This window comes from Cynocephalus volans, chromosome 7 (genome assembly GCF_027409185.1).
Source record: "Cynocephalus volans isolate mCynVol1 chromosome 7, mCynVol1.pri, whole genome shotgun sequence".
Lineage (NCBI taxonomy): Eukaryota > Metazoa > Chordata > Mammalia > Dermoptera > Cynocephalidae > Cynocephalus > Cynocephalus volans.
This window is the reverse complement of record NC_084466.1, coordinates 131207993-131228796: the sequence shown is the minus strand read 5'-3', so window position 1 is coordinate 131228796 and position 20804 is coordinate 131207993. Positions and strand designations below refer to the sequence as shown.

At 40.8% G+C, this 20804-nt stretch overlaps 1 protein-coding gene across 1 annotated transcript in view; it reads right to left on the bottom strand.

Moving 5' to 3' along the window:
* Positions 1-14879: 14879 nt before the first annotated feature.
* The window catches only part of LOC134382026 (ATP-binding cassette sub-family C member 2-like), an 89666-nt gene continuing 83741 nt past the window's right edge, over positions 14880-20804 (bottom strand). Inside the window, exons 29-32 of the mRNA XM_063102109.1 lie at positions 19814-19972; positions 18438-18604; positions 15710-15904; positions 14880-15009 (exon numbers count right to left, since the gene is read on the bottom strand). Coding sequence (XP_062958179.1) covers positions 14880-15009; positions 15710-15904; positions 18438-18604; positions 19814-19972 — 651 coding nt within the window. The remainder of the gene's footprint in view (positions 15010-15709; positions 15905-18437; positions 18605-19813; positions 19973-20804) is intronic.

Sequence of the window (20804 nt, the reverse complement as noted above, 5' to 3'; positions counted from 1 at the left end):
AAAGAAAGAAAAAAGAATCAAAGACATTGAAGAAAATCTGAGAGAGATATCAGACAACCTTAAGCGCTCAAATATCCGAGTCATGGGTATTCCAGAAGGGGAGGAAAATGGAGATTGCATTGAAAACATATTCAACAAAAGAGTGGCAGAAAACTTCCCACGTATAGGAAAAATCACAGATATTCAGATACAGGAAGCTCAACGATCTCCAAACGTATTCAACCCAAAAAGGCCTTCTCCAAGACATGTTATAGTCAAATTGGCAAAACTCAAAGACAAAGAGAGAATCTTAAAAGCTGCAAGAGAGAAGCATCAAATCACCTATAAGGGAGCCCCAATCAGGCTAACATCAGACTTTTCATCACAAACCCTAAAAGCCAGAAAGGAATGGGATGATATATTCAAAATACTAAAAGACAGAGATTGCCAGCCAAGAATTCTGTACCCTGCAAGGCTATCCTTCCGAAATGAAAGGCAAACAGTATATTTCTCAGACAAACAAATACTGCGGGAGTTCACTACCACATGACCACCCTTACAAGAAATCCTTAAGGGAGTACTGGGTTTGGTTCCTGAAAAATAACTACCACTGCCATAAAACCTAAGAAAAATCAAAACCCAATAGTATAATAAAAGTGGCATTCATGAAGAGAAAACAAACAAAAAGGCTATCGACAACGTAAGGAACCAACAAACACAGAAAACAAACAGTAAATCAGAAAGCAAGGAACAAGAGACACCTAAGGCAACCAAACAACAATTAATAAAATGCTAGTAATAAATCAACACTTTTCAATAACAACTCTTAATGTAAAAGGCTTAAATTCACCAATCAAAAGACACAGACTGGCTGACTGGATTAAAAAGGAGGACCCAACTATATGCTGCCTACAGGAGACCCACCTCACCCATAAAGATTCACACAGACTAAGAGTGAAAGGATGGAAAAAGATTTACCATGCAAACAGAAAAGAAAAAAGAGCTGGAGTAGCTGTTCTTATATCTGACAAAATAGACTTTAAACTAAAAACCATAAAAGGAAACAATGATGGACAGTACTTAATGATAAAAGGACTGATGCATCAAGAAGACATAACAATCATAAATATGTACGCACCCAATGTTGGAGCAGCCAGATTTATAAAACAAACTCTATTAGACCTAAAGAAGGAAATAGACACTAATACCATAATAGCAGGGAACCTGAACACCCCACTGTCAATATTAGACAGATCATCTAGGCAAAGAATCAGCAGAGAAACACAAGATCTAAACAAGACTCTAGACCAATTGGACTTGGCAGATATCTACAGAACATTCCATCCAACAACCTCAGAATATTCATTCTTCTCATCAGCACATGGATCATTCTCCAGGATAGATCACATATTAGGTCAAAAATCAAGTCTCAACAAATTCAAAAAAATTGGAATTATCCCATGTATTTTCTCAGACCATAATGGAGTAAAACTAGAAATCAATAACAAACGAAATTCTGGAAACTATACAAACACATGGAAATTAAACAGCATTCTACTTAATGACATATGGGTCCAAGAAGAAATCAAGCAGGAAATCAAAAAATTTATTGAAACTAATGAAAATAATGATACATCATACCAAAACCTGTGGGATACTGCAAAAGCAGTATTAAGGGGGAAATTTATTGCATTAAATGCTCACCTCAGAAGAATGAAAAGATGGCAAGTGAACAACCTAACACTTCACCTTAAAGAACTAGAAAAACAAGAACAATCCAAACCTAAATTTAGCAGACGGAAAGAAATCATTAAGATAAGAGCTGAAATTAATGAAATTGAAACCCAAAAAACAATACAAGAGATCAATGAATCAAAAAGTTGGTTTTTTGAAAAGATAAATAAAATTGACAAACCATTAGCATGGCTAACAAAAAAAAAGAAGAGAGAAGATTCAAATAACAAAAATTAGAAATGAAAAAGGCGATATTACAACTGATTCATCTGAAATACAAGGAATCATTCGAGACTACTATAAACAAGTATACGCCAACAAATTTGAAAATCTGGAGGAAATGGATAAATTTCTGGACACACACAAGCTCCCAAAACTGAACCATGAAGACATAGAAAATTTGAGCAGACCAATAACAATAAAGGAGATTGAAGCTGTTATCCGAAGGTTCCCAACAAAGAAAAGCCCAGGACCAGATGGATTCACAGCAGAATTTTACCAAACCTTCAAACAGGAATTGACACTGATTCTTTACAAACTATTCCAAAAGATTGAAACAGACGCAAATCTCCCAAACTCATTCTATGAAGCAAACATCATCCTGATACCAAAACCAGGTAAAGATATAACCAAAAAAGAAAACTACAGGCCGATATCCTTGATGAATATAGATGCAAAAATCCTCACTAAAATACTAGCAAACAGAATACAGTAACACATACGTAAAATTATTCACCACGATCATGTGGGATTCATCCCAGGGATTAAGGTTGGTTCAACATACGCAAATCAATAAATGTGATACACCATATTAATAAAGTCAAACACAAGGAACATATGATCATCTCTCACCACTCCTATTCAACATAGTGTTGGAAGTACTAGCCAGAGCAATCAGAGAAGAGAAGGAAATAAAGGGCATCCAGATTGGAAAAGATGAAGTCAAACTGTCCCTGTTTGCAGATGACATGATCCTATATATCGAACAGCCTAAAACCTCTACAAAAAAACTCTTGGAATTGATAAATGATTTCAGCACAGTAGCAGGATACAAAATCAACACACAAAAATCAGTAGCATTTCTTTTCTCCAATAGTGAACATGCAGAATGAGAAATCAAGAAAGCTTGCCCATTTACAATAGCCACCAAAAAAATAAAATACTTAGGAATTGAGTTAACCAAGGATGTGAAAAATCTCTATAATGAGAACTACAAACCACTGCTGAGAGAAATTAGAGAGGGTACAAGAAGATGGAAAGATATCCCATGCTCTTGGATTGGAAGAATCAACATAGTGAAAATGTCCATACTACCCAAAGTGATATACAAATTCAATGCAATCCCCATCAAAATTCCAAAGACATTTTTCTCAGAAATGGAAAGAACTATCCAGACATTTATATGGAATAATAAATGACCACACGTAGCCAAAGCAATGCTGAGCAGAAAAGTAAAGCTGGAGGCATAACTCTACCCGACTTTAAGCTATACTATAAAGCTATCATAACCAATACAGTATGGTACTGGCATAAAAACAGACACACTGATCAATGGAATAGAATAGAGAATCCAGAAATCAACCCACACACTTACTGCCATCTGATCTTTGACAAAGGCACCAAGCCTATTCAGTGTGGAAGGGACTGCCTCTTCAGCAAATGGTGCTGGGATAACTGGATATCCATAGGCAGGAGAATGAAACTAGACCCATACCTCTCACCATATACTAAAATCAACTGAAAATGGATTAAGGATTTAAATATACACCCTGAAACAATAAAAGTTCTTAAAGAAAACGTAGGAGAAACACTTCAGGAAATAGGACTGGACACAGACTTCATGAATACGACCCCAAAAGCATGGGCAACCAAAGGAAAAATAAACAGATGGGATTATATCAAACTATAAGGCTTCTGCACAGCAAAAGAAACAATTAACAGAGTTAGAAGACAACCAACAGAGTGGGAGAAAATATTTGCAAAATATACATCTGACAAAAGATTAATATCCAGAATATATAAGGAACTCAAACAACTTTACAAGAAAAAAACAAGCAACCCAATTAAAAAATGGGCAAAAGAGCTAAGTAGGCATTTCTCTAAGGAAGATATACAAATGGCCAACAGACATATGAAAAAATGCTCAACATCACTCAGCATCCGGGAAATGCAAATCAAAACCACACTGAGATGCCATCTAACCCCAGTTAGGATGGCTAAAATCCAAAAGACTCTGAACGATAAATGCCGGCGAGGTTGCGGAGAAAAAGGAACTCTCATACATTGTTGGTGGGACTGCAAAATGGTGCAGCCTCTATGGAAAATGGTATGGAGGTTCCGCAAACAATTGCGGATAGATCTACCACATGACCCAGCTATCCCACTGTTGGGAATATACCCAGAGGAATGGAAATCATCAAGTTGAAGGTATACTTGTTCCCCAATGTTCATCGCAGCACTCTTTACAATAGCCAAGAGTTGGAACCAGCCCAAATGTCCATCACCAGATGAGTGGATACAGAAAATGTTGTACATCTACACAATGGAATACTACTCAGCTATAAAAACGAATGAAATACTGCCATTTGCAACAACATGGATGGATCTTGAGAGAATTATATTAAGTGAAACGAGTCAGGCACAGAAAGAGAAATACCACATGTTCTCACTTATTGGTGGGAGCTAAAAATCAATCAATAAATTCACACACACACATACACAAAAAAACCGGGGGGTGGGGTAGAAGATATAACAACTACAATTACTTGAAGTTGATACGACAAGCAAACAGAAAGGACATTGTTGGGTGGGAGGGAGGAGAGGGAGGAGGGAGGGAGGTTTTGGTAAGGGGCAAAAATAATCAACCACAATGTATATTGACAAAATAAAATTAAAAAAAAAAAAGAAAATGAAAGTTATTGCTTACAGTTTTTGAAGCTGGAAAGTCCAAAGTCCACCTGGTGGTGGCGACAGTGACGCAGGGCTTTCACATTGCAAGATGGTGGAAGCAGAGAGAGCAACAGAGACAGCCTCTCCTCTTCTTTTAAAGCCCTGAGAACCACACCCCTGACCACCATTTTTAATCCATTCACTACTGCAGGGTCCTGCAATCCAATCACCTCTTCAAGAAACCAGCTTTCAATCACCATAATTGGATTTCCCACCCCATTAACAGTCACAGTGGGGACTAAGTTTTTAATACATAATACTTGGGGGACACAATCCAAGCTTCAATGAGTTCTGGAGGGACTTAATTAAATACACTACATCAATGAATGAACAGAAGAGAAATAAATGTGTAACTTATACACACAATGGAATACTATACGCCCTTTAAAAAGAAGCAAATCCTGTCATTTGTGACAACATGGATAAACCTGAAGGACATTATGGTAAGTGAAATAAGCCAGGCACAGAAAGACAAATTCCACCTGGCCCCACTCATATGTGGAATCTAAAAAAGTGAGAGCCATAGAAGTGAAAGTAGAATGGTAGTGGGCAGGGACTAATAGGGTGGGGAAGGGGTTGGGAGATGTCCGTTAAAGGATATACAATTTCAGTTAGATAGGAGGGGTAAGTTCAAGAGGCCTGTTGAACAACATTGTGAATATAGTTAATAACAAAGCATTGTATTGAAAAATCAGTAAGAGTAGATTTTCAGTGTTACCACCACAAAAAACAAGTATGTGAAGTAGTGCATTTGTCGATTAGCTTGATTTAGCCATTCCACTACATATACATATTTTAAAACATGCTGTACATGATAAATATATATAATTTCTGTCAATTAAAAAAATAAGAATGCTAGAACATTGCCTGACACTTAGTAAAAACGTTGAAGAGACTTGAGGTCTGTATCAAGTCTTTCAGATTTGATGAGTCAGGTAATAGCAAACAACTATGTTTTCTTAAGGGGACTGCCTGCTTTAGGAAAGCTCAATGAAACAGGACGATTTGGAGGGACAGAGAAAAGACTTAAGACAAGAAAAACCAACTATTGGCAAGAACTGGTAAAGTTAACAGACTTGGGAGTTAAGGCTGATTGAGAATGGAAAAAAACAATGTACTATAAAGAATCTGAAATTTAAGAAATAATGGAATCACTGGCAAAAGGGAGAGAACTGGGTTGAGAACAAGTTTATGAAAAGAAGATGAGTTTTGTTTTAAATGCTGGATGTCTTCTAGGCCCTGGTTCCTTAAAACATGGTCCCCAGACCAGCAGCATCTGCATCATTATCACCTGGGAGCTTGCTGGAACTGCAGGCTCCACCCCAGGCCTACTGAATCAAAGTCCATTTTAACAAGATCCTCAGGTGATTTGTGTGCATGTTAAAATCTCAGAAGCAGGGCTGGCTGGTTACCTCAGTAGGTTAGAGTGCAGACTTTTAACAGCAAGGTCAAGGGTTCACATCTGCATGCTGGCCAGCTGCTCACCACCCTCCAAAAGAAAAAAGGAGGAAAAATTAATAATAATAATAAAATTTGAGAAGCAATTATTTAGGCCATTGTTGTTATTATTATTATTATTATTATTATTATTATTATTATTTGGTGGCTGGCCATTTCAGGGATCTGAACCCTTGATCTTGGTTATCAGCACAAGGCTCTAACCAACTGAGCTATCTGGCCAGCCCTAGGCAATTTTTAAAAATGGAATTCTTTACTATCAGAACAGTAGGAGTGCAAAGCCATTTGAGTTACATTTTTAAAAATTGCCTAGTGGAGATGCTAAGAAAGGAAGAAAAAGAGAGAAAGAAAAGATCTAAACAATCCTTGAACTTTCAGATTACTAGAGATGGGGGTGAAGTCAGGGGCAGAGGGAGGGTGGTTGGTAGGGGAGGGATAGGTTGGGTAAAGGGCATAAAGAAAAATCACGATTTGTAATAATACACTTATAATTATAATATTTAAAAAACTACAAGATTTGGCTGAAAGAAATTAAAGGAGGCCTAAATACATGGAGAACTATATCTCGGAAAAAAAGAGAGCGAAGCCTTTCTTGTGGGTGGGATCCAGATGGCAGTATGATGGTCCCCAGCATCATTCTCTACCACAATCAACCAATTTACAACTATTAAAAGGCAACAGCTGCCAAATTGGAGCCTCTAGAGCTCAGGGGAAGAGGAGGAGAGACCTACAGAGTTCATGAAGGCGGGAGAAGCCATGATCAGTGAAAGAAAGGAACATCTGACCAATTCAAGCCCTGTTTCAAGGCTGGCCCTGGTGAGCACACAGAGCAAGAGCTGGCAAAAGCCACAGCCATGTCCTTCTCATAAAGTTGCTTGGAGGTTGTGGGGGAGAACAGGATGATAGTAGACCCCAGGCCAACAAGACCACTAACAGGGTTCTCCTGGACCCACAAAGAAGTGAGAGGCCACAAACAACTGGGGAAAAAAAAGCCACTCAGAGGCTGGTGAATCATCAGAAGGGATCAGCACATGGCCCATCCCATGGGAAATGTTTGGTGTGTGGGTGATGGGAGAGATGGGCCCACCAGAGGACCACTGGGGCACAGCATGGACAGCTGATCTGCCCCCCAATCAGTGCAGGACCACTCAGTGGAGACTGGTCAGGAATATCAAACTGCAGGGGGTACAGTTTGCTGAAAAGACTCAGGTCCAGACCAGAGTTTGCATATAACCCAGGTGTACCGGACCTAACAAAACTTGGAAATGCTTACAAGGTCAACAATTAAAACCTGACGGGGCCGAGCCCGTGGCGCACTCGGGAGAGTGCAGCGCTGGGAGTGCGGCGAGGCTCCTGCCGCGGGTTCGGATCCTATATAGGAATGGCCGGTGCACTCACTGGCTGAGTACTGGTCACAAAAAAGACAAAAAAAACCCCAAAAAACCTGAGCTGTACAAAAAGCCTTCCCCAGAGAATCAGCAGCAAAGCAGCAATTTGGCTCAACCACAGGGCTGAAGTTCTGGTTCCCACAGAAGATGTCCCCGTTTTAGAAGTAAGCAAAGGATAACAAATTAGTTCCAGTGCAGAGTTTAAGTGGTGGGGGTAGCTAATAATCCAACACAGAACTGAAAGAAAAATCAGAAAACCCAGAGATCAGAGACAAAGTTCTGATATTAACCAGTAAAGGTCCAAACCCACCAAAGAACAACTATGAAACCTAGAAGAACCATAAGCCCCCCCCAGGCTCCAGATCCAGGTTGGGGAGAGGGCCAAGGCCCTTAGCCATGCCCCACTCCCCAAGTCTGCATCCAGCCTAGCCTTGACCAAGCCAGTATCAGAAGCCCCCTGGGCTCCTCTGCTTAATGAGGGGGGTGCCATGGGCCTCAACCACACCCCCTCCCCCCTCCTCATCATCCTACCCTATCTCTTCCCTTTCCCCTCTCCCCTCTCTTCCTTCCCCCCAACTGGTCTGCAACATCTTAGAATGTAAAAAAATAATTTAAAAAAAGAAAAGAGAAAAACTAGGAGGGACAAAAATTAAGGAAGGAAAGATGGTGTCAGATATTTCAGACACAATAGAAGGAAATATTATTGAAGAAAATTTCCTAACCCAGTTTGCCCACTTACTTCCTCTCATGATTTTTCTGTTTCTGTTTGGAAGTAGCTCTTCACTTGTGCTTTCATCCACGGGTCCTAGAACAGGGATTGGTGGTGGGAATCTATCACCTGTAAAATGTGGATTTCTGGCCTCCCCTCCTCTCAAGGTTAGTGTGAGAATCAAATGAGATGAAGTCTGCAAACTTTTGTGCTTCTAGATCTTACATTTCACACAGTGTCAATAAGGATTGAATTTTGTGTTATTGCGTTTTAATTTATTTGTGAAGCCGGGACTCTTTATGTGTGTTTTATTTCAGGGTAAGGAACACAAACAGGCCTCAGCACACAGCTGTGCTCTGAATTGTGTTTCACTTGCAGAACCTTACACCTGAGGACCAAGAAACCTCAAGATTTAAATATTTCATTCTAAATCCTCTCTTTAGTCATCACACAACTCACAGAATTTTAAACTCTCCCACCTATTAGTACCTCATATCAATGAAGATCTTACTGTTTCACTTTTGCTAGGTGTGGCAGAACACTCAGTGCCACAGAGCAGGGATAATCTCCAATCTATCTGAGCCCCAACTTTATTTCACACATCCCCCCTGGGAGTTTTCTGCAATTGCTAGTGAAGATCAATATTAGCATTTTGCATCTATCAAGAAGTTGTCCACAACAAATTGCAGATTTTGCAAGGTAGGGATATCAATGCCTTAATACCACTGAAGAGATGACTCTTAGAAACAGTCCTAGTGCTTTCGCAGAGGTAAGCTGTGGTGTGGTGGCTGGAGGGAGTGAGTACTCCGGTTAGAGTGGCACTAATGTGTTCATTCAGGAAACATTTACTGGGGACAAGCAGGCCCGTGGGACCTCACAGCAGACCAGGGGAATCTGCAGACATAGCAGGACCATGTCACAAAGCAATGCCTGTGCACTGCCATGTCTAGGTGTCTCTGGGACACCCAAGAGGAGTCAAGATCCAAACATTTCCCATAGCAGCCACTCCTATGGCCCAGGATCAGGAAAGCTGAAAGTGAGAGACCCTCAATCAGCCATTGTTGAAATCGACACAACTCACATTGACAAGAGCCCTCCCTACAGCCTTTCAGCTGAGATCAACACTACCTCCATATATGATCAAGCTGAAAAAGATCTTTGCAGTTTGATAGAAGGGGTGTGAAGCATGAGCATTGCAACCAACCTTTAGATGGGCTTAAAATGTGGCATGATCCTCCACAAATTCAAACTACAGCAGGATTCAGTGAAGATCAATGAATTGTCATTAACTGACTTCAGTTGGAGAACAATGGCAATTTTATCAGAGCTACTTGGGCTTATTATTATTAGTTTCCTGTGGTTGCTATAACAAATTACCACAAATTTAGTGGCTTCAAACACAAATTTATCTTGTAGTTCTGGAGGTAAGACATTCAAAATGAGTCCCGCCAGGCTAAAGTCAATGTGTCAGCAGCACTGGTTCCTTATGGAGACTCCAGGGAGGAATCTGTTTTCTTACCTTTTCCAATGTCTAGAGGCCGCCTGCATTCCTTGGCTCACATCCCTTCCTTCATCTTCACAGCCAGCAGCCTAGTGTCTTCAAATGTCTATGTCCACCATCATATCACCTTCTCTGTAACTCGGACCCACCCGCCTCTCTCTTATGAAGACCCTTGATGACCCCAGGCCCACCTGGATAACCCAGACTGCTATCCCTATCTCAAGATCCTTAAATTAATCACATCTGTGAAGGTATTTTTTGCCATGGAAGGTATCATCTTCAGAGGTTGTAGGATCAGAACGTGGGCATCTTTGAGGACCATTATTCTGTCTACTTCAGGTATGAAGCCGCATGACAATTTTGAGGCAAATGATCTTTTTGAGAATAGAAGAAACATGACTCAGTCCAGACTACTCTGGTGGATCTAGAGCTGGGTCAGCAAAACTTTTCTGTAAAGGGCCAGATAATAAATATTTTAGGCTTTGTGGACCCTCGTACTGCCTGTTACCACTTCTCAACCCTGCATTGTAACATGAAAGCAGACATAGATAATACAGAAACAAAAAGCATGGCTGTGTTCCAGTCAAACTTTATTTACAAAAACAGGTAGCGGGCCAAATTTGGTGTTTGAGCCAAACCCCAACTCTAGGTGCAGCTAAAACAAAAGGATTCTGCTCAACCATTAACACTGGAGTCAAGTATGCAGAAAAATTAGTCTTTCTGATGAAGGAAAATGAAAAGCCAGCCAAAGTGTAACTGGTTTACAGATTGGAACTAATGAGCATGCCAACCAGGCAGGTATTTACGGGACCAGGAGGCGTCTTTTTGTTACCAGAATGCAAACCCGAATAAACTAGATCACAATGTACCTGCAGACGATCACTTAACAAAGAGACAGCCAGGCAAGGATGTTAGTTAGCATCAGGTATGAGGAGAGACATTTGTGACCAGAGCTAATGGTACAACCAATGGACAAGTCAACACTCTCTTGACAGCTGGACACCATGCAATGACTTGTTTCCCAGGAAGAACGAATGCCTATAGGTTTGAGCAGCAGGTAAATGTCCCGAAGACGTGTGCTCCAACAGAGATCATCATTCACAGTGGAAGCCAAGGAACAGGGCAGATGGGTCTGAGGACTAAGAGGACTGTCCAAGACATTACCAATATGGTGGCTGAGGCCTTGACTGTTAGAGTTGAAGGAGCTTTGTACTAGTCCATTTTCAAGTTCAGTAAGAACCAAACTAGCCTAATTTTTCTTTTCCTCCTAAAACTCCATTTTTATGCTCATTTTACCTAAAAGCAATACTGCTTTGCATACATTCCTTTTTCCCCCTTTTTCTATTTCTTCCCTAAATAGTTGCTTTTTGTACTGTAATGGCTAAATTCTACAGCATAACCGATTACTTGCATATGAAGTAAAACTGAAGGCTATGAAATGTAGTGTTTTTTACAGCCAAAGCTTTTACGCATTTTTACAATCCTTTTCTTATGGTATTTTAAACAATATGAAACCTTTCAAAAAACAGTTTAGTGTTTAGACTATGTGGAAGATTAAACTCATGCTTATAGAAGAATATATATAGTCTTTGCTAACTAAATTGAAGTTGCAGCAGTTTAGAGATTTAAATATCAATGTTTGTATAATATTGTTTGCTAATTTTTAAATAAGTTTATGGTCATTATGCATTTATGACTAAATTTATTCTCATTCTAATAACTAAATGGAACAAATTTCTTCAGAGGATGTTTCAAAAGCATTTCCGAAATTAGCCTGCAAAAAATTTAGGTCCAATTGGTACATTTATTCCTACTGTTTGTGCCAATGTATTAATGTAGAATTATTTTGCTTTCTTCAACTGTATTTATCACTTCTGAAAAAGGGGGTGCTGCTCAGCTGGTGCTGGTGTCTCTGAGGGCCACGATGGCACTGTTTCTATGAGTGTTGGAAAAAAACACAAACTAAAATCAGTGTTGCTACTTGTGTGCTGCTGCTGCAGAGAAACATTGCTAGAGTGATGCTGATGGCGACAGAGAAAGCAGGATGGAACAAGTCCCTTCCTCATCCAGCCTTGCATCCAGTCTCCCTCCAGCATATTCTATTGTATGTGCTGGAGTAGCTGTAAAAGCAGAAATGGGATTGTGAATCCCAGCCCCAGCATCACAAAGAAGAGTCTAGAAGAGTGGGTTTGAAACTCAGAGACAGTAGCTTAATAATGGGCATAGGCTCCTTCCCTTCTAAAACACTGATTTCATGCACCCAGAAGAGTCAGGAAGGACACAGGAAGTGGCCAAAAGATCAACAAAAATTAGTGAAGATAGAGTAGAATTTGGGGAGGATGTATAGTTCTAAGTAGTTATTTAAAATTGTCCCTGAAATTAAGTAAAATAAAGCTTGTGAATGGAATATTAACTTAGGCCAACAATGGAATGTAATCTTTATTTAGTTTATATTAAATTGCTTTTAAAAAATTTTGGCAATGTCAGACACTTAGTACATGCTAAATAAATAGTGATGGCTTCAAAGTTCTCTGGTGATAAAGATATAGAGATAGTCCTGGACAATTTTGTTTGGGAAACAAATTGAGAAGTTATCAGGTGTCTTTCCTTTGAGTTCCACTTTTATCCTTGGTACTTTATCTGTGTTACATTTTTCTGGTTTTTGCAGTTAGCTCTCAGCTGCAAAATTCAGTATAAACTGTTCCTCTGTTTTCCAGAATTCCTCTTGACCCTCCCAATGCTATACATCTAGAAACTTGTTTTAAGAAGCAAACTGGAAAGGTTATGTATATAAAATGTGCTTAAGAGGGAAACACTAAAAAAAAAAAAAGCCCTGTTATTTGAAATTCTAATGAACAGAGAGAATAGAAGGTGAAAACAATGGTTAGTTACCTGGCAGTGAAAAAGAAACAGAGTTGAGAAAGGGAGATAACGGAGATGATGATGATGGTAAGGATGGTGATATTGGATTAAAAGAACAATAGAGACAAGAAAAATCAGGAAAAAGGAACAAAAATCAATAGCAGCGATAAAAGACACGACTTAGGTCTTACACAGCTTTAGAGGTATTGTACAGTGTTAATCCTAAAATACTTTTATTTTTCCCACAAATAGGATGCATTTTACAAACAATGCATCGCAGAGTTTAACTGGCAATATTCTCTCTCAGTGGCACATTAAATAATGGGTATTTACAATTGATGTCATCTTAGATTAATATATACTAATCTGAAGTTTACAGGAGATACATTTCCTGTAGTAAGCAGGTATAGATTTCCAAAGCTAGCTTTGAAAAATAGTCAACAACTTTAGAATATGCTTAATGTACCAGATCTACTTTGCAGAAGTAGGGAGGGGAGTCTCCATGTACAGCACCCCTAGCCAACACTTCAATATTTACACAACTTGGTAGATCACCATCCACGCTGATTCAAAATCTAACAGGGCTATGTATGGGAGGACCACACAGTATTCTATCACTCAAACCAGACAATTTTTACAGTGAAAGGGGGAGCTATTATTATGCTGGGACAAGAGATACAGTCTGTAACTGTCCAGAGCAAACCAGATCACTCCAGCTATACGCCCTTCCTTTAGAAAGTGTAATGCTCTGAACACCTCACTAAACAAACTGTGAAATGCTGGAAAACTCAAAATCTTTCTAATTATATTGCTGAAATGGAAATGAGAAATATGATGAACCCAAAATAACATGACAGAAAAAGCCCTGGGATATAAGGAAGGGCCAAAGCTTAGCCTGGCTTCTGAGCCCGCTGATCTTGAACTCTCACTTTGTTGGCAATACAGGATGCCAGGGCAAGAGATAAAGCCAAGGTCTGCCAAGACGGAGAATAAAACAGGAGACCCTTTGATAAACCTGAGTCCTGAAAGTGCTCCACTTGCAGTGTACGTGTAAATGAGAAAATCTCAACATATAGAACACAGAAGGAGTCACCAGAATACCCATGCCTATCTCCATCTGTCACTGTGTCAAAGGGAGGACTCTCATTTGAGAATTTGTAAATTACAAGCTGGCTCTTGTACAGGATTGTGGTCTGAAGTTGCACTAATTGTGTGATTTGAAATCCCTTAGTGGAGAATTTCATTCAAAGAGAGTCTGGGTAAATCTCCCAGGAAACTAGCAGAAGCTTTCACAATTCCTCTTAGGAAAAGTTCAGGTTCAATTCAGGCCTCAAGGAATGTCCATAGATAAAGTTCTAAGGAGAATGAGCTTATTGTAAATTGTAAAAATTCATAAGATGTACACAAAAATAAGACACCATGGACAAGAAACAACACAAGGTAAAGAACCCAGATATTGGAATTATTAGACACAATATTTTTTTCAAACTACATTATAGGAAATTCAAATGCCCCAGAAACATATGAAAAGATATTCAACCTCAGTAGTAACCAGGGAAATGAAAATTAAACTCTCAATGAGATACCAGTTCATACTTATGTTTTAAATTTGCATTGCCAGTTTGGCATTACCCACTATGTGCCTGTAAACATGTGCATATCGTCCATTCCCAGATTATACTCTACAGAATCTCTCACACATGTATCCCAGGAAATGTAGACCAGAATGTTCAGAGCAGTATTGCTCATAATAGAAAAAGAATAACCCTGGAAATAGCCCTAATGCTCACCAATAGTAAAATGGGTAAACTGTGGTATTTTCACACAATGCCATAAGGCAGAGCAGTGAAAATTAACTAACCTCACTGTTTGCGCCAACATGGATGAATCTCAAATGTAGTACTGAACAAAAGAACCAAGTCATAGAAGAATACATGCAGTGTGTGTCAGTCCTTTTATATAAGTTGAAAAAAGGTACACGTTGTTTAAGGACATATACAAAGGTGGTAAAACTAAAATGAAAGGCAAGGGAATAAGTATGAAATCGAGGACAGTGGTTGTCTATGGGATGGGTGGGTAGTAGGAGATATGATCAAGGGGGAGCAATTGAAGGGTTTCTGAGGGACCTAGTAATATTCATTTTCTCAACCCAGGTAGTGAGTGTATGGGTGTTCACTTATCATTTTTCTTTAATATGTAAATTTTATTCATACTGTTGTATATATGATAAATTTCACAAAAAATAAAGTTAAATGAGGAATGATCCTTACAGTCCTTCTTTAACCCATGGGACCTGCTGCTAGAGTGCTGTGGTGTTCACATTCTCAATGCCAGCTTCCTTGGCCATAAAATAAAAGGGGCCATGGTTTTGCAGCAGTTCTTCAGGGCTGCCGTACTCTACAATCTTTCCATTGTCTAGGACCATTATTCTGAAAGAAGGAAGAAAGAAATCACAGTCTTAGAAAGTAGCATCTCAAATCTTGGCATTTATAAGAAGAACCAGGACTAAGTTGTGGTGGAGTCATACAAGGCTACAAAGCAGTAAAAATGAAAGAACCATGGCTGTGTGCATCAACATGGATGAACTCCACATGTAATATTGACAAAACGAACCAAGTGACAGAGGAATACACTCAGTATGAGTCCATTTATATGAGGGTTCTTTCCAAAAGTACACACTGTTTAAGGATGGATTGGTTTAAATAGGGAGCCTATCCTCTCCAAACACTTTCTAAGATATCTGACCTTTGAGTGCAAGGTGCCAGAGTTGGAAGGAACAGAAAGCTTCTGGTCATTTTACAGGGACAAAAGCTAAGGCCAGTATAACTGGGAAGGCCTGTGGTCAACATCTGCAGTTTGTGACTTGGGCCTCCACCTCCCCACACTCAGTCAATACTTACACATACAATTTCCTATTTTACCCTCAGGATAATTCCCTTAGCCCTATTAGCTTTCATTACCTTGATGTGTAATTTTGGCCAAATTACTTGAACTCTCTAGGCCTCAGTTTCTTCATCAGTAAAATAATGGTGGTTAAGCCTTCTGCTGTAAGGTATCTCATAGTTGACACCGCTAATGTTAACCAAGGGTTAAGCCATGGCTACCAAGTTCTGCCCCCCCTCCACTCACTTGTCACTGTCCATGATGGTGTGCAGCCTGTGGGCAATGGTGATAACCGTGCAGTGGGAGAATTCATTTCTGATGGTCGCCTGAATGAGGCGGTCTGTTTCTAGATCCACTGCAGCAGTGGCCTCATCCAGGACCAGAATCTTGGATTTCCGAAGCAGAGCCCTGCCCAGGCACAGCAGCTGCCTCTGTCCTATGCTGCAGCCCAAAGAAGAAACCATGCATTAGCCTCGAAGGACCAAGGAAAACCTGGGACGGGGGAGAGTTTTCATGTTCCAGATGAAACTTTCAAAAGTCCTACTCTAAAATTCCCTAGAATGCATTAGCCTCTTCAACTAGTCCTTCTTTGTTGCTGTAGGCATCATTTTTCAGGCTTTCCCAATTAGAAGACTCACCACAGGTACTTAAAATATTCTTATTTCTGAACGCAATCAGAATGCAGAGAAGCCTAGGAATGCGCATTTTCAAAAAGCACCCCAGACAATTAACAAGTTTGGAAATCAATGGCCCAGGAACACTGCTTTGAATTTGGCTACAGTGCTATCAACAATTCCAAAACAACATGAATGCCACCAAGTTCACTTCAGCAGTGCTTGACCTGACACCATTAATATAGAGTGACACTATGCTACAATGCCCCAGTGGCATTTCTCTGGGGCCTTAGCAAATCCATCTGTGTTATTTTAATGTGTAATTCTAGTCTCAAGGCTATTTGTTTAAGACCTTTGTCTTGATTAGAGAAGATGCCATAGAATGAACATGGTGTCTTGGTGTGAGATGCAATGTATGGAGCATTTGAATATGCTTGTAAAATGCTAGTAGCTTTAATTTGCTAAAAGCCTGTAATGAAGGCTGGACCTCTTACATGCATAAAGAAGCTTTAGGACATGATGTGAAGGAAATATTTAGGAATTTGCTAATTGCTCTTTCCTGCTGTGGCCATTAGGGAACATATTAAACAGGAGGTGGCTGGACTAAAATTCTGTAATTCTCTGTAAGAAAATTTCTTCAGGACATGAGAAGTCACCCAAGATGAACTTCAAAATTTTTTCCATAGTGTAAGATCAGAGACACTGCAAAACTATTTCCTTAGCCTGTACCACACTCTTGTCTCGGTCAATCGGACTTTATAGTAACAGGCTGTTGCTGAGGCACCACTTTGGTTTCCAGCTACTCTCTCCTAGCTGATTTCTCCATCATGCCCCAGAGAAATGTAAGAAGTAATCCCCCAAGCCAGGTGTGAAACTCAGGTCTGGAATCAAGGTCTTGGTAATGCCATTTAAGTGTCTCCCAGCATGGACAAGAGAAGGATGGTGTGATTTTTGTTCTTGCAAACCAGAAGTGTCAAAGCCCCTCTATCATATTCTACCTTAGTGTCCCACACTTTCCCTCTGCAACATGGACCACACTGTCCTTTATTCACATGGGTCTGTCTTCTCCATTACATTGTAAGTGCTACAAAGGCAGGGTTTGTGTCTGTGGCATTTGCCACTCTGTCTCCAGTGCCTCGCTTATAGTAGGTGCTGATATGTGTTTGTTGACTGAATGTTGGAATGGTCTTTTATGCTGGCCTAAAGAACTAAAGTCCTGCCAGTCCCTAGGTATGTTGCTGAGAGAAAACAAAACAATGACATTGTCTACCAAGGCTTGCAAGTGTTTCCTGGCACTACACACTGAAATCACTTGGGTCTCTGATCCAATTGGTCTGGGTACAACATGGGCATTGAGATTTTTTTAAAGGTTCCTGGATGATTCTAGTATGCAGAATAGTTACGAATCAGCACTTCTCAAGCTGTAATGTGCATGCAAATCAGCTGGGTATCTTGCTAAAATGCAGATTTTAATTAGTAGGTCTAGGGCCTGAGATTGTGCATTAATAACAGTCTCCCAGGTGAAGCCAGAGCTGCTAGTCTATTAATTAGCTACTGAGCCCTCCCTTCTTTCCTGAGCTTCAATTGCTAGTTGTCCATTCCTTGCCAACCACTACTCAGGCACCCTAGGCAGGAGCAAGAACTGTCCATGAGCTGTGGGCTTTGCCTAAGGGCTGAACTTCAGTGTGAAGAGGGAAAACCAAATTGTTATAAGGAAAATGCCAGGTCAACTTATTAATAGACAGGGAACATGTGGTGAAGGCCAGAAGAGAAGTGTCAACACATATGAAAATGCTTTGAAAAGGTAAAAAGAACCGTGAAAGCCAAGAGAGTCTTTGGGTTGATTTAAATGTTTCAGCTGTGCCTAAGGTCATTGAAGACACTACATCCCCACTTATGGCATCCACACACCCTTTAGATCAGTAGTTCTCTAACTGGGATGCCTTTAGCAGCCCCATGGGGATTCTTGAAAACTCCCTCGTCCAGTCTATACTTCATACCAGTTAAGTCAGACTCTAGGTTTGGACTGGGCATCAGGACTGTTTTAAACCTGACTGTGCACAGCTAAGCTGAGAACCTTTGCCTTCTGTGATTCTCCACAACAGTGGGATCTGTAAGCTCACATCGTGTAATGTCACATGAGGGGTACATTTCATAACAAAGGATTTCAACAGTTTCAAAACACTCTCACATCTATTTTATCATGTGATCTTCACAACAGGTTCAATTTACACATTAGGGATTAGAGCTGGATAGTGAAAATTCCACAATGCCAGACATCCCCTAACCCAAGAAACATAAGAAGTGGTCCCCTCTCATCTTCTCACTGCCTGTGGGAGAAGTAGGTTCCGAAACATTACCTGAGATTGCCACCAGCCTCTGTCACATCGTGAGACAATCCAAGTTGCAGGCCAGCCACAAAGGATTTAAGGTGAGCCAGCTCCAGGGTCTTCCAAATCTCCTCATCTGAGTAGCTGCTGAAAGGGTCTAGATTCATTCTCAGGCTTCCAGAGAACAGGATGGGGTCCTGCAAATCAAGGGATGAGAGGGCTATTGGGGCTAATGTCAGAAAAGGACCTAGTAGATCCTAGTGGCTAGGAGAAAGCAGGTAGGACCGGCCTGGGATGGACTTTACTCCTTAGGTAGGAAGCTGGTTCGTGGTTGAGCTTCTGCAAGGTTTCCTCTTTTAAGGCCTGGACTGGCTGCCAGCCAGGGAGCTAAGCAGAGAACTAAGAGGAGTCCTTGATGTTTTTCTTTTTGCTTTTCCATTCTGAAAAAATTAATTTGGTTCTCCAGATTCGCTACAGCATTTTTTAGTTGAGAGGAATGTCGCACACTCCCAAATGAAAACTCATGGTTTAGCGGTAGAGGATTCAGGGGAAGGTACAGGAAGGGACAGTGAAGTCCCATGAGAAGAGTTTATTATGTTTTTTTTGTTGTTGTTGTTGTTTTTTCGTTTTTTCGTGACCGGCACTCAGCCAGTGAGTGCACCGGCCAGTCCTATACAGGATCCGAACCCGCGGTGGGAGCGTCAACGTGCTCCCAGCGCCGCACTCTCCCGAGTGCGCCACAGGCTCGGCCCTAGTTTATTATGTTTTTGAAGAGGCTGGATAAGAGTGTATGGAACTGAGCAAACATCAGACAAACCAAAACTACCCCCAGAAAAACCTTGCCAAAGTGAGCTGAGGGGGAATGGTTCTAACAAGGAGCCACATGCCACCTGAGAGTGGAGAAGCCTCCATGGCAATCTTTATTTGGCGGGGTCCAGAGAAAAAGCCAACGAAAGGGAAGTCTCTCTTGCTGATGCTCTAAGTGTTCCACTTACTGGCAGAAACCTGAAGCAAATTCTCTACTCTGTGTTTTATCTGTATCAAATGGAGAGTATAAAGCTTAATGGCTTCAAGTTTCAGTGGCAAAACTGCCAATGGTGACTGCAGAGGTCTTGCAAAGCATGATGGGTTATAGAAATGCTAAGTAATCATCTGCTCTGTTTCACTTCTGTTGTGTCACTGCCTCCTACTGGTCACATCCTGACAGTCACAAATGCATATTACAAAAAAAATTCATAACTTATTTTAACTCTGGAAACAATGCGTCTGAGGGAACTAGCTCAGGTGTTCTGAGTAGACTGTAGAAATGACACTGTTAACTGAAGAAACATCAAGAAGAAGATGCACGTTTCCTGCAGAACAAGCTGACCACCCCTGCATGTGCCAAAGTAAATTCTAAAGCTCACCTGGGGGATGATGGTCAGTTTCCCTCGAAGGTCATGGAGCCCAATAGAGGCAATATCTACTCCATCGATGGTGATCTGGCCACCTGCAGCCTCTAAGATTCTGAAGAGGCAGTTTGTGAGGGATGACTTCCCAGCTCCTGTCCTGCCCACCACACCAATCTGTGAATATAGTTCCTTTGCACGTTAGTTCAACATATAATTCCTGGGGAAAAAATGACTTAGCCTGGGCATTCACAAGCACAGGTGGTAAGAGGCAGTGACTGGCTACTTCATCTCTAAGATATTGAATTGATTTTGGTTTGGGTAGGGAAAATAGTGCCCAGATGTCAGAAAAAGAAGGATGTCCCATCCTATCTCCTAAATTGGTGCTTGTTGAAAACTACAGTGACTGTTGGAAATGGACACATTTGAGCTGTTATTATAATTATTATTCGAAATTATAGGTTAAAAAAAACAAATCTAGGCTGGCCAGTTGGCTCAGTTGCTTAGAGCATGGTGCTAATAACACTAAGGCCAAGGGTTTGGGTCCCCATTCCAGCCAGCCATCAAAAAAATATCTTGTTTGTTTAGGGCTGGCCTGTGGCTCACTTGAGAGAGTGCGGTGCTGATAGCACCAAGGCTGTGGGTTCGGATCCCTATACAGGGATGGCTGGTCAGCCCACTTGGGAGAGCCTGGTGCTGACAACACCAAGTCAGGGGTTAAGATGCCCTTACTGGTCATCTTAAAAAAAAAAAAAATCTTGTTTGGAAACAAGAAGAAGGGAAAGACTAGGCCTGTCACTAGCTCAGAGCCAGAGCTTGACCTAGACCTCAGTATCCTTGCCCAGACTTTTTGAGTCTGATCTCAGATTCCAAGTCCTCAGAGAAAAAGAGCACCATACGTAGGAGAGTGCTCAAATTGCAGCTGGCAGGGAGGCAGGGAAGAGCTGAGCACAAAGCCCTGCCAGCTGCAGTGTCTGTTTGATTCCTTGCTCATCTCCTGCCCCCTACT